Below are 24,591 nucleotides of genomic sequence, written 5' to 3'. Positions count from 1 at the left end.
CCTACGATGTAGAGGACAGACAGAGACAAGACAGTGCTGACCCAGGTTCAGTTTGGCGTTTCACTTCACTCTAAATCACACGAGGAGCGCAGAGAACAGTGACCATATGCAGCAGCGGTTTGTTTCGTTGATAATAGAAATAAAGACAAACCTGGAACATCACTGCACCCGTGAGGTAAATGTTTCTCTGAAGAAACTTAAGTTTGCCAGAAATTTCAAAAGCTAATACTTTTGATGCAGGTTTATTTTTCTGAGTGTAAAGTTATTTTTTTTAGCATGTGAATCTACCTCATCCTTTAAAAAATGTGTGTGATGACTGTTATATTTTTGCTTTTAGAAAAATGGCCCAGGATCAGAGCTCGAACGAGGTGAGATCAACACTCACAGCTGTTATATGGAAATGATTGTATAGCTCGATGACTCAAATCAAAAGCTCCTCGACTTTCCAATCTCAAACGTTTTGGTCTTTTCTCTTAATAGTCAAAAGCCTCCGACTGTGTATTAAAAAACAAGAAAATCATTAAATTAATGAAAAGTGGGAGATTGTTTTCAGTAATTAAACTGCCTTAGTTAATGTTAATAACCATTACATTCCTTAAATATGGACTTTCATTTAGAAATATTTACATTTTTTAAAGAAACATCTGAACATTCAGTTTTCTATTTAGGCGATGAGAAGGTGTGTGTGTGTGTGTGATTGTGTTTCTTTGACATGATCCATCCCTCATACAGACATAAAGCACAAACATAAAGCACAAACTAAGCAGGGAAACCACAATTACATACAAACTAAACTCTTAACATTTACATCGACTTAACATCAGTCCGTTCTCAGTCGAGGTGAAGCCAGATGCTTTTGTGTGTACAGTACGTAAAGGCAAACAGTTAGAAATATATTAAAATCAACGTCAGATATTAATATAAGGTGTGAACGAAGTCTGCAATAAAGGGGCTTTCTGTCTGTATGAGTCAGGTTTGTTTTCATGTCAATGGAAGCAGAATTGTCAGCGAGTGTGTGTGTGTGTTGTGTGCGTGGTTCAAAATCCTCTGTATGATGATGATTGGACAGCTGACCTGACACAAAAAAAGGATTTTAAGGAGGGAGTGGAGAACTAGGGTTAGACCGATATACTGGTGTGCCAATACTGACCATAAATATTCAATATGCTGAAGACTCCTGTCTGTATGAACAGTTTCAGTGCTTCATACTGTTCATTTCCACCTTAATGAGAACAGCTGTAACACTGCGTCTTATGGTGCAATTGTACTAAAAATGCTCAAATGTCATCATTTTTAATAACGGCTACAAATACAAAATTGAAAAAATATCAATATCAGATCCATATCGGTTGAACCCTAGTGAGGGGATGCAAAGCCACAGGTAACGTGTAAAGATGCTTATATACACACACATACATTTTTGCATAAACACTATGTAAATACATTATTTGTATTGGGACTAGATTTGGCAACCACGCTGAGAGAAGAGGTTTTGTTTTCTCGCATTATTAAGGCATGCCATGTAAGGTGGCCCGGTGTGACTCGGGGAGCTCAGTCTGACAGCTGCTTTTATTTACCTCGTCACACTCGCTTTCCCAAATTGACCCCATGTTTTGCAGAATTCTTGCAGAATTTTGAACAGTCTGTTCACGGTGTTTACTCTGAAAGTTTGATTTACTGAACTTTATTCCTTCCGCGCAGCTGACTGCACTAGAGCTGTCCGCTGTGATGTCATCACTTGGCGCCCGCCGCCGCTGCGACACCAGAACGTTCAGAACAGCCCTGGATCGCTCCTCCAAGGCATGACATCATCTCGACATGAAGCGCTTTAAGTCTGCTGGCCGGCCGGCCCGCCTCTGTGATGTCACAACTGCCCACTGTGATGTCATACTCCATTCTCCAATGACTGGAAGCCTTGAAAGTCGGGCCTATCGTCGTCATGTCAGATATTTGACGGTCGTCGCCCCCAGTTGGTGCCTAGTGAGGCTCGCAGCCGCGGCTCTCTGGCCCTGTAAATGAATTTAAATTAAAGGGGTCATGCAACAAAACATTCTGGTTCAAACTGACCTCTCCCTACTGTACAGTTTAACATTTGTGATACTTTTTACATTTTGGCATAAGAATTTATATTTTATAAACTGCTCGTTTGGATAACACATACAGGACAAGGATATAATGTATTTCTATTTCATTGTTTTAGTTGTTTTCCTTCATGTGCTGACGGAGTTGTGAAAGGCAAACCTGTAGTGCTCATTGAAGTCCAGTCTGAAGCTGAGGAAACGCAGACTCTCATCCGTGCTAGTCATCAGCAACACCAGGAACTGCTGGACGATGCTCTGAAGGAAGGAAAGCCGCAGGGAGGTGTGGAAGGACACAGGTAAAAAAGTACAAGAGTGACTACAAGAGAAGAAACAGCAGCTTGCATTTAAGGATGTTCCAAATGAAGGTGGCTCAGGCTGTTACCTGGTAGAAGTGGGTGAGGATGCGGAGCTGGGAACGCATCTTTGGTATGGTGTCCTGGAACTCCTGAATCCTCTTCTTCTCCTCTGCTACTTGTTCGGCCGTCACTCCCCACTTACCCTGAATCAACAGACAGGATAGTAACAGTCATTTATACACTACGGTTATCATACGCTCGTTTTCTCTATATTTAGCTCATCTCATACCTCGTCTTCCCTCTGTTGCTTCTTCTCTTCAAACTGCAGCCGGAGGGCGAGTTCCTCCAGTGCCGAGCGGTAGAGGGAGTCTTGGGCGCTCTGGAACTCGATGATCTGGTCAAATATGGCCCTCAGCTGGGTCAAAAGAGACTGCATGGACAGTTAGAAACAGAGTTCAAGGAAGTGAGTATAGAAATGGGGAGGCAGAAAAATAAAAGATAATCTAAAATCTATTCGATTTGTGTGTGTTTTTTACCCTGCTGTTGTTGTCCAGCAGGCATCTTGAGATGATGCTGTCAAGGAACATGTCGTGGGCAGCGATGATGTGGTCGAGGTCCTGAGCCTGCTGCACTCTGTTCCACAACTCGTCCCAGGAGCACTCCAGCACCTACACACAAACAATAGGTATACGGGAAAGACATTGCCCTTTTATTAAAAATCAGATTTGATACAGTCAGTGTGCTTCACTTATTATATGATGATGGCGCCGCCCTGTCCAAAGGCAATATGGTTTTCTTGTAATATGTGTAATCATTTAACCAGATGTCTGAGCAGAGAAATCTTTACTTTTATTTACAGACTTTACTTGACACTAAAACCTGCAGATAAATCAGCGTCAGTCTGCCTCAAAAGACTGCAAATCCATCTAAAACAACCTCTTCAGTCTGACCTTCAGAAGAGTTGTTTAACTATTTTGGATTTGAACCAGCAACCTTCCAAAACTGAGTTAACCTTACTAACCTCATGGCTACTGTTGATCAGAGTCATGCAGCGTTGCATTTAACAGACGCAGCAAATCGCCTCCTCCTGTAATTACTACTCTTAACTGATGCTTTACAGCCTGTGATCGTAGCGGCACTGCTAATGGTCTGACCTCAAAGGTGATGTAGTACTGCATTTGGTGGATGAAGTGGACCATCTCAGACGCCAGGATGTGACATTGATGCAGCACGCCGGACAACTCTGGAGGGTAAAAAAGCAGATAAAATCACATGCCCTTTAAAGAAATATACAAATGACAAAAACTAATAAATATAATATAGATTTTTTTGTCACTGATATATGTCCTGCTGCAAAAATGAATGCAACAAAAAACCTCCATAAAAACTATGTACATGTGTTCCATTACGTGTGTGTGTATGTATGTAGGTATGAATGTATATACCAGGCATGGTTTTGAGCAGCTTGGCATTACACATCTGTCCCTTCCAGATGTCAGTCAGTGTGTACTCCATCCTCTTGGCCCTCCACAGGAAATTGAACACACGCAGGTAGTGACCCATACACTCCCTTGTAAACACCTGAAACAACACACACACACACACACACACACACACACACACACACACACACACACACACACACACCACACACACACACACACACACACACACACACACACACACACACACCACACACACACACACACACACACACACACACACACCACACACACACCAACACCACACACACATATATATGATAACAGCAGCAATAAATGGAGACTATGTTGGGAACTGTATTGAAAGTTTTTTTGCGTGTGATACCGTAGCAATAGGTCCATCAACGTGGTAGTCCAGACTAAAAACATCCCAGCCTGTATCACCAGGAGACACCTGGAGCCAAAAAAAGGACAGATGTCAAAAGAAGAGGTCATGCTGAAGTCAGACGTTCAGGATAGCCCCCCCCCCCCCCGGCACAGACACAGACACAAACACACTACCTCTAGCAGGCGTACATCCAGCCTCTTGAGAATCTCTGCATTGTCATACTGAGCGTTTGTGGCTCTGACTGCTGTCTCTAAGATGCCAGTCAGATTGTGTTGATACAAAGTGGTGGCAGGACGCACCAACTCTGGTCTGGAACAAAAAGTATTATGTTACGATAAGATGAATATTTTGTTTAACATCTGAATGCTATAATTCTGCTTTACACATAAAAAGTAGCAGCAGATGACAATATATCAAAGTGTGTGTTGTGCTAACTTGAGCAGGTCCATGAGGTGTCTGATGAAGTCTCCCTGGCCCAGCAGCAGGTATCTCCTCATGGCCTGCAGATGCTCCAGCAGCAGGTAGTTGCGGTTAAGAACATCCAGCAGGTATTTGCTGGTGTCAAAGTAGGCGGCGTCGATCTTCTCCTGAAACGCGCCCTCCAAGTCTGACAGTAGCTCTGCGGCTACGAGGAGAGGGACCGGTTATAAGTCTACCGTTTGTATTTTGTATTGCTGTTGTATGCCTATGTTCTGCATGGCTTGCGGTGACAATGAGGGAGTAGAGAACGTGTTGTCCTTCAGCAGATACAGTAAAAGCGACAGATCAAACTGGTCAGATGAAGTCATATAGACTGAATCAATAGAACAATGCTAAGTAGACCTCTTTGCTATTCATAGTCAAAAGGAGAGGAGGACGAGGCCAGTGAGTGGGAAGAGCATTGATCACTGCCTGTCCACTAGCTACGTCAATATAACATCAATTCGATAAGGACGAAACAAAAGTAGACGCTTCTTATTGGTCAATGATGTCATTAAGAAAACAAAGATTACCAATAAAGCCAAGCCAGCGATACATCAACTTTTACATGTTCAGCATACTGTTTTTTCCTAATGTTATTTGTACTTTGGACTGATATTTTTTAAAAGATAATACCCCATTATGTGTAAAACCTTTCAATCTTGACTATGCCCCAAACCAAGGACAGATATAGAAAAGCTGTGCTTGTAAAATTGTTTCACAAGAGAGTGTGAGAGGACATGAGAGAGAAACTGAGCTTCTTACCATCTTTGGGTGTGTCTGCAGACTTGGATGCTGGTGTGATTTTGCCCGGCGGTGTTCTGTCGTGACAAACCTGATGCAGGAAGTTGATGGATTTACCAATTAGCAGAACCTAGAGAGAGAGAAAGAGAGGGGGGCAGAGATAATGAGGTAATATGACTAAGGCTAAACAGTCTTACCTGAATGTGTACAGCAATAAGCCTATGGTAATGAATAAAGAGATGTGTGGGCATGTATACCTTGCGGGCCTGGTCCATGGTGATGAATGAGGGGATCATTGACTTCCTGAGGGAGTACTTGTCATGCCACAGACGATCTGTCTTCACATTGGGATCCGATGCTACAAAGAACTGGGGGAAAAAAAATTACATTACATTAAATTACATTTTACTGTAGAATTGGTAACTATCTATAGAAGACACTCAACCTGAAGGGATTCTACTGGAAGCTTGGACGAGAGTTAAGAGTCAAACACTGAATAAAGAGTTCTATGGACAGAGTGTGCGGTCCATGACGGAGATTTTCATCCTTTGTCACATTCACTTAGATTGTACATTTACTTCAGAGGGTACTACAGCAGTTTCAAATGGCTTTCTAATGGGCATGCTGAAGGCAGTGTACTTTATGTAAGCTGACTCCAACTGTCAGCTTTGCTTTGAATCCATATCTACAGAGCACGTCCACACAAGCTGAACTAAGAGTAAAAGAATTTCCCTTAGAATACAAATTATTTTCCAAACCCTGGTAGCTGTAATATGGATAACAGTGGCAGAAGACTCGGATGTCTGATATGTTTAATGGCTTCACATCTTTCAGGAGAAGAAAATGGCAACACGTCATATGAACCAGCTCTGACAAAGAGAAAACCCGACCCTTAGACATCCTCTTGTGTGCTCCAAAGCTCAGGTAGATAACCTCATTCACTGACAAGGGGGACTGCACGAAGACAATTAAAAACATGTAGGGAAGGTAAAATACAAAGGCAGCTGAACATCAAATCTAGATTTAATTTGTGTCTCATGGTGTTACCCAAAACTAACAGACTGTGTGTGTGTCTGTCTGTTTGAGATGTCTAGGATTATTTCCCCCCCAAAAGGTGCAATAACTTTGTCTCTGTGTTCTTAAACACAGCACTTAAGACCAGAGTGCAATGATGACTAAAGGTTAATGCTCAACACATAAATACTCTGTGAAGGAGAAACAGAAAGAAAGAAAGAAAGGGGGGAGTAGAGGAAAAGAATCCATCACCATGTTCTCCATTACACTCCTCTCATCAGTCCTCATTGAAGAAGTTGTATTGCCTCTCCCCCCTTTATCTATCTCCCTCTCTCCTCCTTAGTAATGTTCTTTCTCAACAGGGTCAAACGTCAGAGCACTTGGACGGAACAATGTTCCAGAAATGACCAGTCAATTCCTGCTGGACCTCTGGGAAGCAGAATGCATCTCTCTTATTAAGCTTCCGACACTATATGTAGAGATGAATAGTTCAACAAAGAACTGTGTGTGTGTGTGTGTGTGTGTGTGTGTGTGTGTGTGTGTGTGTGTGTGTGTGGTACCTCGTGGTACGTATCTTCTAGCTCCCCGTCATAGATCCACCTATACAGGAAGTTGAGGATAGGGTGCGACACCAGGCTGAGGATGTGTTGAACCAGCGCTCTCATCTGCGGGTCACCTGTTTTCCCGTAAGAATCGACAGCTGAGGCCAGCTCGCCTCCTTTCCGACCTGAACACGGAAACAAACTAAATGAAACGCACCATCCTTAAACACCACATTAAACGTAGTGTGTTGACCCACATCTCCAAAACCAAACACAACACACACCCCACCTTGGCAGAAGTCGACGAGAGCGGCCAGCGTTTTGAGTCGACTTTTGGGGTCATACATCCAGACCAGGAGCCTTCTGAGAGTCAGAGTGCTCTCGGAGCACACGATCATACCCTGCTCATCCTCTACCTGCAACTACAACACACACACACAATCAACCTTTTCTATTATCTGAACTTTTCTGTAAGCGTCAGCCACTGTTTGATCGGTTTACCTGGGAGTGGAGGACAGACAGTAGCCTGTAGTACTCCTTCAGCTCCTGGTGGAGCGAGGCACAGAAGCTCTGAGAGTAAAAGAAAAGAGGATGACACAGAGACGGGAAAATGTGCGTTAGCGGAGAATCAGATACAAAAAGAACATCTATGGCAAACACAGACCCACCTGTCCGACCAGCCCGAAGGCCCGGTCCAGGCTCCTGGCGTCGGTGTACTTCCTGACTTTGTTGTGGAGCCAGCCAAGCTCTGCCAGCCTGCTGCTGGTGTCTCTCAGGGACTTGCACAACACCACCTGGTGAGCCACAGCACACATTACCACACAAGGCACTACATCCTCTTGTTTGTTTATTTATCTGATTGACTGTAGCTTGAAAGGAATCCTAAAATGTATAGGGCAAGACACACTGGACACCGATGAGATCATAATACAGTTTTCCGTCACAAATTTCATTTTAAATTCTGACAGATTTACGTCATAGAGTCTCATAATCTACAAAATGTACCCACTAAGACAGAATTGCAGAAATGGCAGAATTGTTTTCCAGCTGAGATAGATTCACATTTAATGATTCATTAAATTTGTGTCTGTTTAACAAAACCTCTTATCCAGAGATCTTTAAAGAAGGAAGTTAAGAGGTCATAGAAGAGTGCAAAATATCTTCTTCCTGGACTCTTATTATATCAGTTTTTTTCTGGATCAGGCTCCCCCTCCATCAGGACAGTGACAGCAGATTGACCACAGGTCTATGTTTAGCACCACTGAGAGGATATGACACAGGTTACATCTAAGGTCTTCCCATCAATAATACCAGAGAGGAGGGTAAAAGGGGAATAAAAGAAATTAACAGGACAGAGAAAAGAGAGGTCCATTTGGCTCAGAGCCAAAGAGCTCCATATTGATCTGTTGAATCTTTCTTTTAAAGACCAATCATCAACAGCAGTCTTGATATCAAATGGTCTACTCTGGCTATGAGGGAACTGTCCAACATGGAAGCAAAGTTACTTTTAATGTATAAAAAAAAACGTTTAGATTCAAATGATCAGGTTCTCTCCGTTTTAATATAATATTATTGTTAAATAAGTTTATTTTCATTGTACAGTGAGGGAAAAAAGTATTTGATCCCCTGCTGATTTTGTACGTTTGCCCAATGACAAAGAAATGATCAGTCTATAATGGTAATGGTAGATTTATTTGTATGTATTTATAACAGTGAGAGACAGAATAACAAAAAAATCCAGAAAAATGCACGTGAAAAATGTTTTAAATTGATTTATAACATTTATAACGAGCGGAGATTAGGAGCACACTCTTAAAGGGAGTGTTCCTAATCTCAGCTTGTTACATGTGTAAAACACACCTGTCCACAGAAGCGATCAAAGGGACAAGATTGTAGGGGATTGGGTTTTTTTTTTTTTGCTGCAAAGGGGACAGGACAACTTCAGAGCAGCAAAGGGACGATGGATAAGGCCATGGACCGTCAAATCTTGGGTGAAAACCTTCTTCCCTCAGCCAGGGCATTGAAAATGGGTCGTGGATGGGTATTCCAGCATGACAATGACCCAAAACACACGGCCAAGGCAACAAAGGATTGGCTCAAGAAGAAGCACATTAAAAGGTCCTGGAGTGGCCTAGCCAGTCTCCAGACCTTAATCCCATAGAAAATCTGGGGAGGGAGCTGAAGGTTGGAGTTGCCAAACGTCAGCCTGGAAACCGTAATGACTTGGAGAAGAGCTGCAAAGAGGGGTGGGACAAAATCCCTCCCGAGATGTGTGCAAACCTGGTGACCAACTACAAGAAACGTCTGACCTCTGGGATTGCCAACAAGGGTTTTGCCACGAAGTACTAAGTCATGTTGTGCAGAGGGGTCAAATACATATTTCCCTCATTGAAATGCAAATCCATTTACAACGTTTTTGACACAACATTTTGGCATTTCTCTGGATTTTTTTGTGTTATTCTGTTTCTCACTGTTCAAATAAATCTACCATTAATATTATAGACTGATCATTTCTTTGTCAGTGGGCAAATGTACAAAATCAGCAGGGCATCAAATACTTTTTCCCTCACTGTAAATACAGCCACCGTGTGGTCTCCAGTGTAGCAGTTGCTCTGAGATGATGATGACCTGAATGCTGTGAGGTTACTCTGGGTAACATGTGCAACCTGCTAGACTGATTAGTCCATTAAAAGCTTTACAGGGCTGGTTGCAGGTTCACGTACCTTGCTGTCTATTTTGTAGCAGTTCTCCTGGGCACTCATCTTAATGAACTTGCCATCGATTCCCTGGAAGACGTAGAGGATGTCCCGCACCAGCGCTGCCTCGCTCACCTCCCCTGCACCGACACAGGACAAGAGGAAAGAGTTTACTGTACTTTAGGAACCCAGTAGATGCTCTCAGTTTGAAAGGAAAGCATTGAGTCCCGGTGAAAGTTTAGGTTATAATACTATCAGCAATAGAAAATTCATACAATTTGGCTTATTTTTGCGTGTTGGACTACCATTCAGACAACCACAACACATTAATGATGTTCTGTTGGCCTGTCTTCATTCAGGGTTTATACATGCTATTCACCATCTCTGCGAGGACGGACGACTCTGGAGGAGGGAACTGGAGGTCCAAGGGGCGGCCGAGAGCCAAGCGGGGCCAGAGCAGAGGAAGGGGAGCAGCTTACAGGAAGAGCCCAGGCCAGCCGAGAGCCCAGAGGCTGACCGCCTCCCGCTGCAGACTGAGGGGGTTGACTGAAACACACACACACACACACACACACACACACACACACAGACAGACAGACAGACAGACAGACAGACAGACAGACAGACAGACAGACAGACAGACAGACACACACACACACAGATTTGAGTCCTAGTTTAGAGGTCTTCTGTTGGACAATGCACTCAGAACAGCAAATAAACCCATAAAAAGAATACTGTGTGTTCTACTAAGTATACATAATAAGTCAATGCCCTGAGACCTTTTATATGTTTGGTGTAAGGATTTGTCCTTTCATGACTAAAAAGGGTGAGCCTGAACAGCTCAACGGTCATTTGTAACTGAAGGACTCCTGCATTATTAATAAGGATAAATGGAATTAAATGGCCTTCTGATGCCTAATAAAACAGATTTATAAGAGGTCAGGCTAAGAAGCAAGTTCCATTTTTGGTGCTAATTGATGCTTCCCTTATCTCTTGCTGAGTGTTTTTACAGGACAAGCATTGGATGAATAACCCTCCTCTCCCCGGAGGCTTTCAGGTGAATCGGCTTAAACACAGCTGACAAGTGTGCTAAAGTTTTGAAGGTTCTCTTCTATATTAATGTGCTAGTAACTACAATGACTACAGGCAAAAAAAATGTATAGGCATAATGCTGGCCTGTGTCTTCACCAGGGGTGTGTGTGTGTGTGTGTGTGTAGAAGCTCATCTGAAAATGCTCACCCAGCCAGCAGTGACTGCGGTGTTGCCGTGGGCCCGTTCAGTGTGTAGACTCCCAGGCTGGAGATGCCGCTGGTCCCCACACTGGCTGACAGAGCGGCGCTCCTCTCCCCGTAGCCCAGGGCCAGACTTTGGGGCCGGGTGCAGTAGAAGGGGGTGGAGTGGGCGTCCCTGGGGAGGGCCTGGGCAAAGAGTGCGCCATAATTTCCAACCTAAGAAGGACAGGGACATTAGTCGGGACCAAGTAGGTATCACCAACATTCTTAATTATTATACTTTTATTATTGTCAAGTACTTCATACAAAAATGTGTGTGTCTCACCCTGCCTGACGGTTTGCGGGGGTCTTCAGAGAGGCTGAGCAGCAAGTAGAGAACAGACCAGCGATGCTTCAGAACACTCTGTCAATCCGAAAAAAACACCACAGAAAAACACCATCCCATCAGCTAAAAATGACCAGAATCTGTTGGGAATACTACAGAAAAATATCCTAAATTGATATCTATTTACGTATAAATAATATTACCAATACTACATTTTATGTCCATGTGAAAACCTTAATTTGAGTGGAGTAAATTAACTGCATGTGGTTGATTGTGCCATTACGGGGCAGAGGGCTTTCTGTTCAGAAAGAAACACAAACACCAACCTGTGTCTGAAGTTTTCTATGCAGCTCTGAGAAAAGAGCAGCGTCTGCTTCTCTCCTCTGCTTCAGCACTGCAACAGCATCAGACAAAATAATGAAAGAAACCTTTCCAAAAAAGGCCAATTTAGACATAGGTTACTTAAACAAAAAGACAAAAAAAGCAGGAAATGAGCAGCTGAGGAATATAAGGTCCATCTGTGATTAGAAAAGTAGCAGACAAGATGCAGGCTGCATAGATCGCTTTGTTCTCCAGCACAAAGAAACCTGCTGTCACTACACTGAGAATGGAAAAATAACTAATGATTTTAATGCCTTAGATTTTACAGATTTTAATAGCTGGACCATAATGTTTACGGCAACTCCATAACCCTAAAAATACTTTAACAATGTTCCCATGAGTCCACCTGCAGACCCGGTAAAAAAAACAAAAACATGCTGTACAGTAAGTGCTGCAGTACTTTTGTTTTATTTTCTGCGTCAAAGCTTGGGTCGATGTTTTACCACTAATGGTGCTACCTTGGCTACTATGAAAGTCCACTGGGAATTTCTATAATGGTGCAATAAAGGTTTTTGACTTTTTTGTGGTGCGGCTCCAACAAAAAGACAAAGTCCACGTAGAGAGCTCATAATACAAAACCACTAGACAGCAACAGAGATGGGCAGATTTGGCTGGTGAATTAGGAAAAACACCACAGAAACTAATAGAATAACATAATATAGGTTACATTGTGGAAATTAGTTCCTCCCCTGGGAAAAGATAGTAACTAATGATGATAGTTGACAGTTGATGATAGGTGTGGTAATTGGGGGACAAGAGCACTTACATTCTTTCTTGATCTTCTCTGACACCAGGAACTCATCCCGTTCAATAGTGGGGGCGTAGTTACTGCCAATGACTCGCACAGCATACTGAAACTGGTGGGCAACTTCAGCTGGAGACATAAATAAACGGTTCATGACTAAAGCTCAGACTGTAGCAAACAAGAATCACTTTGAAGTAATAACAGTTCTTACATATTAAGCTATTTTCATGTTGCCTCAAAAGGTAAATGCACAGTATAATACTTTAAACTTAGATGCCATGATGTTGGTGTAAATGGGCTATTGCTTTCAAAAGGTTTGTAAATTATGGGACTAAATTAGTGTGGCTAACACTGTATAATGGATACACAAAAATACAGAGAACACGTCTGTCAGCATTGCCTGCAAAGCTGTCGCAAAAGTGTCTGAGGTAAAGCTGCAAAGTGACTAAAGAACACATGATCATATTTAATTTTTTTCCGCTCTCTCTGATCAGACATGTACACCTTTCTTTCAGATGCCAGCACCCAGCAGAGGCCTGCAAGACACAGGTCCATCCACTTATAATGCAAGCAGTGTGTTGGTCAGTATGAGAGCTAACTGGCTAGCAAGCTCATAGATATCTAAAGTAAACAACTAACCATTCTATCAAACCAAAGCTACTATGTGTTATAGTCCCAGCTGGAGGTACCATGAAGTCGGTCAGCGGGATGTGCAGTAACGTTAACCGTTATCTAGCCTGACAGCTACGGGGACCTAGCCTCGCTACGTAAGGTTGTCCACCGCTATCATACCGAACTCAATTTCTCAATTTTTACCGGTCTAACTTTTAAGCGTGTGATGGTTTAATCGCAAAGCCATTGCCATACGAATATTGTGTTCTCTTCATTTCGGCACGTGTCTAACAGACCAAGCAACTTTATTTAGGCAAAATTGCAACCGTTTTCTACAACTTTCCGTCACAAAAACAGCAGGTTCGGTCGTAAGCAGTGTAAAAAGTTTAGATTAATATCAAAGTCTGTGCTGCATGGTGTGGAAATGCAAGCCGAATTTTCTGGTAGAGGATAAGGATTCAGCGGACGCCTTTACATTATGTGTAAACTTTGGACGAATAGTAATGGAAAGCGCAACGGCAAAAGTGCCAGTTTTGTAATGAGGTTTGCCATGATATTTCCTAACGCGAAGCATGCTAGCGTTAACTTTGACTGATGTACCTTCGCTTTTCCCCGTGATTCTGCAGCAGAGGCTCTGGAGAAGCACATTGGGTGATTTCTGATCCAAGGTTGCCATACTGTCGTGGCTAATGTTGCGTATGTTACCCAATAACTGAGAAAATAGCAGTGAATAATATGAACTAACTCAAGTCCCCTACTACGAACAACGCCATTTTGACAAGATCCGTCAAGCCAGCACGACGCAGGAAGAATATGAAGAAGACAGCACCATATTTCCTTCAAAGTAAGAGCATTGACGGAATCACTCGGTTTGCAAACATTTTCATGACTTTTAGACAGGATGAATGAGGATAAAATATCAAGCTAATCTGGAAGTACTTTTAGATAAGACTGACTAAAGTAGAAATTAATAGTGTTGCGTGTGAGTCAAAGATTACAACTATATTAAAAGACAAAATCTATAAAACAAATAAGATATGATATGATCATTTCTATGTTGTTATGCAAAATACATGGGATAGATGGGATCCCTATTTGATGGATTTCAAATACTACAATAATGACAATTATACCAATTTTAAAAATCTTGATGTTCCTAAAGTTAAAAACAAAAGAACGGAATGGGTATTTAATCAATTTTAATCCATTACTTTGTACTGTATGCGTGGCAAAGATTTTGAAGGAAAAACTACCTCTTTTGAGGAGTTTTATTTTGAAGGATACAACCAGATATGGTGGTTATTATTGTAGCAACTTTAACGCTGGTGTTTCAACAGAACCCGCCGAAAAGCGTCTCCAGGAAACAGCACTGGATGGACTAATGAATGAAAACATTACCCCCGGAAACAGCACCACGATTTTTAGTTCTGACCCTGCTGACCTCGACATTTCCGAACTGATGACTTAACATTCATAACTTGTAGTTTCTTTTTTACAGCATTAATTTATAAAAGAAGGAAAAATGAAGAATATAATTTAAACCGAGCTTATTTGCTGTACTGAAGAATTGGACTTACTTACTTAGATGTCAGAGGAACATAGGCAATAGTTTGTCTTTCTAATATATTTTTAGTAAAAATACCAAATGATAGTTCAGAAGTCTTTTTATTGGAACATAGTCATGTGGGGAAAAGTCATGTGGGAAAATATGGATTTGTATAAGATTGTTTGGAGTGATTTCAGCACCATCAGGGTGGACAGCACCACTGGGGTGTCGGGGTGTCCAAATCCGGACAGCCCCCCAACACACACACAAATCATGTACATTTAATGCACTGTCCTCTTATTGAATTTTTCTCAGTTGAATTCAAATTTTTCTGAATTTTGACTTTGGTGCACCATTATGCCCCGAGCAAACAAATCAATATTCCAATTAACTGAAACGTCCGATCAATTACACCAAAAGCACACGAGTGCGCATGCGCTCTCCTTCAGTCCGCGCCACCACCTGGCTCCACGTGACGTAGATGAGAGAAAAGCTCATTTGTCCGCGGCGCGAGACAAGAAGATTATTAGTACACGCGCGGAGGGGGAGAGCAAGAAAGTCAGCCATCCCAGTCTCGTAGCAGGAGAAACCAACTTGTCTGTGCCTGTATAAAGTCTTAGAAACACAAGACACTCCTCCTTTTACTGGTAAAGCCCTTTTCAGTCCCCCGTAGGTAGGTGAGTTCAGGTTTACAATTGTTTCGAAAAACCTTGTCGGACCGAGCCTTTTTTTTTTTGTAATTCAGGAAGAAGAGAAGGACGTCAAAGACATGGACAAAGGAGGAGAATTAAAAAGAAGTTAGCGTCTACAGTAAAGTCACCTTTGGAAAAACGACTCAGAAAGAAGAAGTGTCCGGAGAGGAAAGAGGAACAGGATGGGAGTGGATTTCAGCACTCTTCGGACCCTCATCAGCAGATATGTAAGTTTTTACAACGCTAACGTCCTCCGTGTGTACTCTCAATTACTGTCAACTCCGCTTTTCTCTGCAGGCCAAAGCTTTTTACAATTCTCGAAGATAAACAGAAACATGTGAGCTTTTTCCCCCCTATAACTATTGGTTTCTCATTCCGCCGAAGCAGCTACTCATCCGGAGTAAGTTCCACTCACGAAAGGGAGTGGAAGAAAGCTCATTGGCAAATGTTTGATAAACTGTCGCCTGAAAACCTCTTCAATTATGACTTTTATTTAATAGGACGTTATAGTTTTTTATTTTGAAATGTATTTATTTCCACATAAAATAATGTCTGTCTGTGGTCATTTTTTAACTCTATATTGGATTACCTGCTCTTCAATCATTCATCTATGAATACAATTGATATTGGGTGCAGTATGTTGGATTTGCCAAAACGTCAGATTTTTGAATGAGGTTTGGCACAAAGAATTTCTCAATTATTTGGCATCTGAGCACATTAATTCAATTATTGTAGCACATCATGTCTGAACACACCTTCGGTCAACAAATCAGAGTCATTGGTGCTTCAATACGTGAAAGGTGGAGTCATGGATCATCAGTTGCAAAGCAGGATTCTGGAAAGTAAGCTACATACCCAGTCATGACAGAACATGCTAAGAAATGCAGACGGACCCCAATTATCATTCATCTTAATGTATTGACAAGTCATAGAAAAAAATGCTAATGCCCCTGACAGCTTATTTTGCATAGCTTAACTTGTTAAGCATTAGAAAAAAAAACTTTGATCTGCGATGTAATTCTTACAGTCGTGTGTGCTTTTCACTCTATTTACTGTATTAGGCTACAGTACTAATTTTCTTTATTACGTACTAGACTACTAATGGAACCGTCATTCACATGAATTATGTAATCCAGTTGTTTTCTTCCTGCCCATCAAATCGATGGGTAGCAGTGGAGCAGCCGGCCTATATGGCTGTGAGTTGCATTAGGCTCCACAGTAATGTGTTTGACAATAATCCAGACAGAGCAAACTCTGCTCACATGAGAGCCAGCGAGGTACATACCCCGGTTCCTTCAGCTGAGGCTTAGACTCAGTCTCCCAACTGTTGCAAATGGCTGATTAGATACAATCCCTGCTGTGTGGAGGGTTAGATGGAGCCGTGTAGTAAGAACCATGCACAAACAAGCTTGTGACTGGGAGGAGGTCTGCTGCTGTAATTGATCTGGATAACTGGTTTAGACAAATGGGTTAGGGTTAAATTGATTGTACTGCTGCTGCGAAAACCCGGATGCAAAGAGACTGCTGAATGCTTAAGATGAGGGTTAGTAACATTTATCCGGTTTTCAATACTCAGGGCTTTTATGAAATATCCTCGGAGGCAACAGCATGATGAAGGATTCTCCCTTTGACTACGTCTGTAAATGAAGCTTATTATTTATTATTTAAAATCCTAATATATTCGTTTGTTGTTCTCTAAAGAATCCTCATGTGAAATGTCAGTGATTTGTAGTTTGTTTTTGATAAGGGGGAAAAAAGGTATGATAAAAGGCATCCGAGTTCGTTTAAAACGGCATCACTTGCTTCTTTTTGGGCTGACAGCCATTATGCTGCCTTTGATCAGTGGTAACAGATAAAACAGCTGTGGTTGACATGCAGCGATAAGGAGTAGCTGAACTATAAACATAATAGAATCAAGCTGACTCTTTTGAAACACCTCAAATAACTCTGTCTTCAATGCACACTTTCACAGTTTCTACCCATAGCAGTAAAATAATCTGAATGGACAGTGTGTGGCTTTAATCAGCAACTCCTGTCTTATATATCCTAAATATTAATTTGAAACCTCAATATATGTGCAGAAATAATTATAAAATGTAAAGCCACCTTGCAAGATACTTTATCCACTTAGAAAAGAAATAGCAATTCTGTTCTGCAAACACAGTTTAACAGATATTATTTTTGAATGTATTTCATCTTTGTTCAACCAGGAGTAAAGACTCATTGAGATTAAAAATCTCTTTTCAAAAGAGTATCTGGGTAAAGACAGGCAGCAGCAAAACTAACAGTTTAAAACATGGAACAAACTTATTACAATTTTTAAATGGAGAAGCAAGAACAAATGACACACTTATAAGATATGAAAAACATTCTTCAAAGTTCAAACAGCAGCCCTCTACAGCCAGATGTGCTTCTGTCCAAGTCATTTAGAATTGTTTTAAATGCGTGCAATGAAAGCAGCTCCCAACGTAAAACCAGGAAAAGACAACAGTGCCATCATATTACGATATAACAATATCCAAAATTTAAGATGATACCTAGACAGATATCACAATGTAATATTGATATATTGCCCATCCATAGTTAGAAGGAAAAAGTCTTAGGAGTGAAGACAATCACTTTGTATACTTTTTTTTATAAGATGTAGACACAAAGTTAAGAAGGAAGCAGTCCAAGAACAGTCTTATAAATAAGGAGTCTATGGGTGGACTTAACCATTGGCACATTCTTATTTATAAGGCTGTTCTATCACCTGGTTGTTACACTACACCTTAGTTTTAAGTCTATAAGACAAAAGAAGTAGTGTGAGTCTATAAGACAAAAAGAAGTAGTGTATCCCAGTCTAGAGCCTTACCTTTTTTACGTGCATGTAATCATACAATGTAAAATATCGCCTTTGTTTGCTTTCAGTGGAAGCAATGCTGAATTTACTTATTGTAACAATATGGATTAAATAAACACATTACCCTAATAAAGCTTAGCTGGGGCCATGTTGGATCGCTTAGATACCAGTTGTACTGTTGCATTTATTTGGTAACTGCTGCCATCTCTGATGGGGTAGGAAGGCGGAGGATGTTATGTAAGCCTATAGCTATCTTTTAAAGTGTAGCATGTAGAGTTGTAATCGCTGTGGCTGTCACACCTGTCCAGGCTGAATGAGAACAACATGTAATCACAGTGACAAGTAGGAGCACTGAGACCTAGTGTACTTGCACTGGACTCACTCACTCTGCTGGCTCGCTTCCCTTCGCTAGTTCTCTTCTCTGGGTACTTTTAGGCTCTGAATTCATTACTGATTTTTTTTTTTTTTTTTTAATTGAGGTGTTACTATTTTCATGTGTGGTTAAAATGTCACATGTGTCTTTGCCTCTCATGTATTTTTTCATTTGAGTCGCAGCCCTAAACCTGGATTTTTCTGGAAAATAAAAATGCAGTGAGCTTTGTAAAACGGAGAAGGTCATTATACAACACTTAAAGCTGTTCAGGAGACATCCTACCATCAAGATGAGAAAATAATCAGTTTGCCGCTTGTTAAAAATGATTTTGACCTGTTTCATAAGTTGCGACTCTTGTATCCTATCCTGGTAGCCCAAAATAACATCTCCTTGCTTGTTTTGTACAACACAAATTGAATAGAAAAGAGGATAACATTTTGTGTTCATCCAGATGGTTGACAGGCATAATGAACCCTGTTGTTAACCCTTTGGTTATTGAATTAAATATTCTTTTATAAAAATTTGTAATATTGAAAGGCTCTTTTATCTTAATCTGAGTACATTAATGCATGCATAATAAACAGTTTCAGTTCTAGTTTTCAGCTATGATGAAACAAATTCGAGCTCTCATGTCAGTGTAGAGGTGACTTAAAAGCAGTTGGGCAGCAAGCTGCTGACAAATCTGGATTCCTGGACAGGAAATGCCTCTCCTCTCTCTCTGTCTGGCTTCCTGCCTCCACACAGTGGATTAAAGGGTTACTGGTGTTCACAATACCCTCACACACTTAATCCATTTTACAGCTATACTTTCAAATCCAAGCCTCTCACTTATCTCCTACTGGTTATTTTCCACCTGCTGTATTTTCATGGTTTTAAACACAGTAGCAGGACACATGTTAAGTGATCTGTGCATATAAGGCAAGAATAGCTGTTTAAGTGAATAGTGGCTAGTGTGGCTGTTGGTCATATTGTTGTCTCTGTAGTGTTAATGTTACTTCATGCAGGCTAGTGAGCAGGCAGGTGGAATTCATTAGTAGCCAGGTGACGCAAAGGGCAGCGGATCACATGAACTCCTCGGCTCTGTCTAGTTGTCAATAATTCATAAGCAGACTGGCTGACAATGTGGACCGACATTTGTGTAGCTTCTTATGAAGTCATCGCACAGCGGGCCTGCTCAGTGTGGGCTCCAGGATGAGGATCAGATAAATGCCATTAACATTTAACTAATGTAAAAAATGAAATGAATGGATTACAGACAGCACAAGTATTTAATGACAGCTTTGGGTTTAATCACAAACAACAGTCAAATACAATGTAGACAAGTATTGCAGACAGTAATGAGGAGGTAAATTAACCCTCTGAGGGCAAAAGACGCACCGGCGAGTCTAAGCTGTTTGACAACAGTCCTACTTAAAAAGTAACATTAAAAATTTTCATTTTAGACATTTATTTACAAATTATCTCTTTACGTATTGCTCTGGAACAAATTTGTACCTCACTGTACAGAAAGCTGAGTTGACGTATTGATGACATGATACATGGGTCTACATCTCATTATATGCAAATATCCTTAAAATGTGAATTTAAAAAGAAATGTAAAAATGACCTTCGATGACCTCAGAGGGTTAAAACGACTACAGCATCACAACTTTCATGGAGTGAATTAGGGTTGAAAATTGATTTCCTTGGTCAAAATTTAATTGGAAGGACTTTATAGTGACATTTTTTAAAAATATCCTGTTTTCCTGAGGACTGGCTAGAATTAGGTGAAATACCAAAGGGTGTCTAAAGACTGCTTTTATTCTCTCGAGAGGCTATCAGGACAACACAGAATAAATTAATGACGGACACAAAATGACATAAAACTAATAGTTATTCTAATGGTCTATTTAAAGGACATATTAATTGTTTTTCATATTGACTTGAAGCTGTTAGGCCATTTATTTTTGCCGTTGTTAGGCAAAAATTCCATAATAATCCTTCAGTAAATTGTATTTCAAGTGGTCTGAGAGAAAACTGGACTTCTGCACCTCTTCTTGGCTCTGTTTTATAGCCTTAAGAAAATCTAACCCGTGACAGGAGACATAGGCCAATCGCAGGTTATTTCAGAGAGAGAGCGTTCCTATTGGCTGTTCCGCACATGCATTGCCTGTGCAACAGTTAGTTGAGAGGGAGAGCTGCAGGAAGAGGTCTCAATTTATTATAAATGCTGTCTTTCCTCTGCAGCTTTAAGCACAATTGAAATGGCAAACGTCAAACTTGTGTTGCTTTCAATTACAATAGTAATGATAAATGTCGATAAATACAATGCACACATTAATCTGTCAGATGTGATGTGTGTTCAATGTGACATAGTCATTGCTGCCGACGCGCCATCTCTGCTGCCTGCTTCCATTATGTCTTGTATGTGCTTTCAATGTGGCCTCTGAGATTTTTCTCCTTTCTCTTGTCTCCTTTGTATTGTCTTTACATCATGGACTGCTTTTAATGTCATTGCCATTATCTGTGCTTATTTTTTTGCGTGCCACTTCTTTGTATGTTGTAACCCTTTTTGCTTAGGCCTGCTGTTATTTAGATGTAACGTAACTCATTTTAATAGGTTAACCATTGTATTTTAGGATGCTTATTGTCAGCCGGTCGGGGACTACAGTTCCACAGCTGGTCATTGGCCATAGAGGAAAAAGCTGCTCCTTTTACTGTACACTTACCGTAATTAAGGTGGGACTGTCTACGACATTATAAACTACTAAACTAAACTTAACAAATGCATATGCATGGCTTGATGTGTTTGCGTGTATCACACATTTTTGAATGGGGTCACTTTTCAGGATCCAGGAAACCATGCTTATGTGTGTGCCAACAGTGGCCGGTTTCCTCTCAGCCTCATGCTAATCAGTTAACACCTGCCCGTCCATACTGCCCACAATCCACAAAGTCCACCAGGGTTAACCCCTTTACCTGAAAGAATTACAGGCTCTCACTAAGCCACTCAGTCTTGGGATTGTTTTTGACTGGCGGCTGCTTCACTTTTCAGTCGCATTTAGCAGTCCCTTGTACTTGTTTAGATAAACATACAATAAGAATCAGATTTCACTTTATTTTTTATATTTTTTAGCACTTTAAAGGAAGATTATCATTTGAGTTAATCTAGTATATCAAACATTTAGACATTTCCTGCGCCATCGGAGTGTAAATGTGTGTGAGTGTTTATCTGATGAGCAGGTGGCACCTTGTTTGGTAGCCTCGGTCACAGTGTGTGAATGTGTGTGTGACCGGTGAATGCTTCCTGTACTATGTAAAAGCGCTTTGAGTAGTCGTTAAGACTAGAAAAGCACTATATAAAAAACAGTCCATTTACACAATAAGTTCATTACACAATTAGTCCATTGTAAGAACATGAATCTTAAACAAATCTGTAATCAATTAAATAATTTAAGTTTTTTTCCAAACACTTACTGGTGATAGCTTATCAAATGTTAGAATTTGCTGCTTTCCTTAATTTGATATCATTCAATATCAAGTTGAAAATATTTGGGGGTCTGGGCTGTTTGTGGCGCCAAAAAAGTAATGTGATAGAGCTGTACTGATGAATTCCGTCATACTGAAGATGCTATTTAGAAGTTTTTTTTAATCTTTTATATCTGCTACATAAAAGACATAACATTTCTGTACCAATTCCATTTTTTTTTTTTTTTTTAATCAGGTAACTCCTTCTTCCAATGCCCAAACAGTAGTTCTGCTGAAGAGTGAGCTCAATTATCTGGTTGTATCAGTGTCGTTGCAGTAGCATTAACAGTGTATTATAGCCCATTGAACAAGGAGACAGATGATGGATAGCCCCGGGTTAATGGTGCGTGGAGGGCTCTATCCAAGGAGAGACCAATACACAGAGAGAGAAGGAGAGAGAGAGACGTTGTTTGAACTTGGGTCATCATAATAACATTGCTCCGGGTGCCAGTGAAAGTGCTGAGAGGGGCAGGTACACCTTAATGTTCTCCCTATCTGAGGGAATGATAGCTGGTCGACTCGCTGCTGGAACACACCATTCCCCACGGTCCTCATGTCAGAGCGAGAGAGCAAGAAAAGTGAAGTGGGAATGTACCCCCCCCCCCCTCTAAATGCTGATGATGCACTTTACAGAGATCAACCCCTCCCTTTCTTTCTTTAAGCCCAAACGTCTCCCCCTTTTTTCCTCTCTTTGCTTTGTTTGCTTAAGACACGAGCACGACATCATTATTGAACAACTGTGTGGATTATTTGGATTAATGGTTCAGCACTCACCTCTTATTGTATGTTTTACCGGAAGTGAAGCAGACTTTTGCCTACCTGCAAGAAATTTAACACTCTCTTCCCAGTACTCCCATTAAGATAGTAAGGTATTTTGATTGACATCTATCCAGATTAAAGCAGTCATAAATAGCAGTTTTGTTTTTTTCCTTTCTCTGTCAATTTCATATGTTGAGATTTTTTTTTTTTTTCAGTTATGGCAGCAGCTCTAATGAGATTTTTTTTGTGTTTTATAAATCTTTTGTTTGGGTGTCATTGGTAGGTGTTGGAAAGGAAGGCCATTTTCTTTTGTAAAATGCACCCAAGGAGAAAGGTGTAGTCTTTGAAGCTGATTGGCGTTTGCTTCGGTGCATTAGGCAAATGCCTGGTTCATGTTGAACAGTATTACCTTGAGCAAATGTATGTATTTTGTATGTATTCACACTGCCTCTGCCTTCTCTTAGTTTATGTGTGTTCATCCTAAATCTGAGTAATGAGACTGTATACCTGTAAAAGTGGGAAACACAGAGTGCTGTAACCACATTGGCTCCTGGAGGAGGAATTTCAGCACTATTTCGGATAGTCCTGAGGGGATGTTACACAGTGAGAAGTTAAAATGTTGTTTCCCTGCTTTTTATGTATGGACTAGACAGGATCAACGGAAGTACAGGGAATGATTTTAAAGATTTACAGCATTTACAAAGCACTATCTAACTGGGACATTTTGAGACCGATTGGCAGGATTGCTGTGAACAAAATACACACAGTGATACACTGTAAGAGCAAATTATGTTAAATTATGCATCCAGCTAATTTGAATAGTTCACATTTCTGTGTGAACAGGTAACGTAAAGGTGCTAAAGACTAGCTTGCTCCTCCATCCTCCTCATCCCATCCCCTCCCTGCCTGTGCTTCCATGCACTAACCCCCCACACCCAAATCCTTCTTGTCGGTTATTAGCTGGAACGCTGGAACACTGTTTGTGAATTAGAGCCGCCCAAGACAAATGTGATTGGTTTAAAGAAATGTAAAAAAAAAAAACAAAGCATTTTTTTCCTTCTATCCTGATGTGTATCTGTGGTTTAGCCAGATCTTACTCCACAGCACTGTAGAGATAGGATTGGCAATGCAGGACTATGTGTAGACTTAACCTATTAAATCAGTACATTTTTATTTAACATGCCACTTTATACTTTGAGTTTGGCCATTGCAGAGACATAATCTGCTGCCCTCTCTGTGGAGTTTCCATAGTGTTTTGTTACAGAATATGGAGCCGTGAGTTAAAAGCTTTTCAATGGTATTCGAAGGGAGCACTTGTGAATCCACTTTTGCAGCAAGCTGTAGTAGATCAAGTTATCCTCTTCCTGAAGTATTTGTTGCTAGGCGACAAATACAAACCAGTATTATTATTGCCTGGAAGTGCAGATGATTGCGTGAATTGCAAATGATAAGTATTAAATTGAAACTAATAAGCACTCAAGTGATTTCCATAGATGAACAATTCTTGTACATGAAACATCTCATTGTTCTGTAACATCAGAGGCGTCGTTAGGCCTGGGCGTCCCTGGCTACAGCCTTGACTGGTTTATGAATAGCTCCTGGATCTCTCTCTCTCTCTCTCTCTCTCTCTCTCTCTCTCTCTCTCTCTCTCTCTCTCTCTCTCTCTCTCTCTCTCTCTGTCTTTTCACCTGTGAGGCGAATAGAAAGGGCAGCAGCAGCTACGTGCGTGGTCTGACCATCATGCCGCATTTGATGCTATCACCTATTAACCTCTCAGTCTCTTACATTGATGCCATCACCACAAAGTTTAGGAGCGCAATACTAACAGAATACCTTCCATGGTCTGCTGTGCTGTGGTGGGCTTGCTGTGGCTGACGTGTCGCATATGTGATCCGTGTATTTATGCCGTGGTCTG

The 24,591-nt window shown here is 41.1% G+C and overlaps 2 protein-coding genes across 9 annotated transcripts in view; one reads left to right on the top strand and one right to left on the bottom strand.

The window, feature by feature from the left end:
- Positions 1-324: 324 nt before the first annotated feature.
- tubgcp3 (tubulin gamma complex component 3) lies at positions 325-13,768 on the bottom strand. Its single transcript, XM_032505987.1, has 23 exons — positions 13,558-13,768; positions 12,367-12,474; positions 11,546-11,613; positions 11,220-11,297; positions 10,902-11,110; positions 10,042-10,208; positions 9,690-9,802; positions 7,635-7,760; positions 7,468-7,536; positions 7,256-7,388; positions 6,985-7,151; positions 5,668-5,778; positions 5,432-5,540; positions 4,643-4,832; positions 4,381-4,516; positions 4,205-4,273; positions 3,823-3,958; positions 3,532-3,620; positions 2,914-3,045; positions 2,667-2,807; positions 2,464-2,580; positions 2,242-2,336; positions 325-2,009 (listed from the first exon to the last, which is right to left on the bottom strand). Exons 1-23 carry the CDS (start codon positions 13,631-13,633, stop codon positions 1,943-1,945), a joined length of 2,706 nt encoding a protein of 901 aa, XP_032361878.1. The 5' UTR covers positions 13,634-13,768; the 3' UTR covers positions 325-1,942.
- A 1,222-nt stretch (positions 13,769-14,990) lies between these two features.
- Positions 14,991-24,591, top strand: part of atp11a (ATPase phospholipid transporting 11A) — a 46,398-nt gene continuing 36,797 nt past the window's right edge. For 5 of the 8 annotated variants that reach the window (XR_004327874.1, XM_032505970.1, XM_032505975.1 and 2 more), the window contains exon 1: positions 15,035-15,422. Coding sequence is in view for 7 of the 8 variants with exons in the window: in XM_032505970.1 (XP_032361861.1) it covers positions 15,378-15,422 (45 nt within the window). In the remaining variant the exon portion in view is untranslated. Of the gene's footprint in view, positions 15,423-24,591 lie in introns of all 8 variants that reach the window. The other 3 variants (XM_032505972.1, XM_032505971.1, XM_032505969.1) reach the window with 2 other exon arrangements.

Source organism: Etheostoma spectabile, chromosome 24 (genome assembly GCF_008692095.1).
Source record: "Etheostoma spectabile isolate EspeVRDwgs_2016 chromosome 24, UIUC_Espe_1.0, whole genome shotgun sequence".
In the NCBI taxonomy this organism is placed as follows: domain Eukaryota; kingdom Metazoa; phylum Chordata; class Actinopteri; order Perciformes; family Percidae; genus Etheostoma; species Etheostoma spectabile.
Note: the sequence above shows the minus strand (reverse complement) of the source record. Positions and strands in the feature narration are given on the sequence as shown.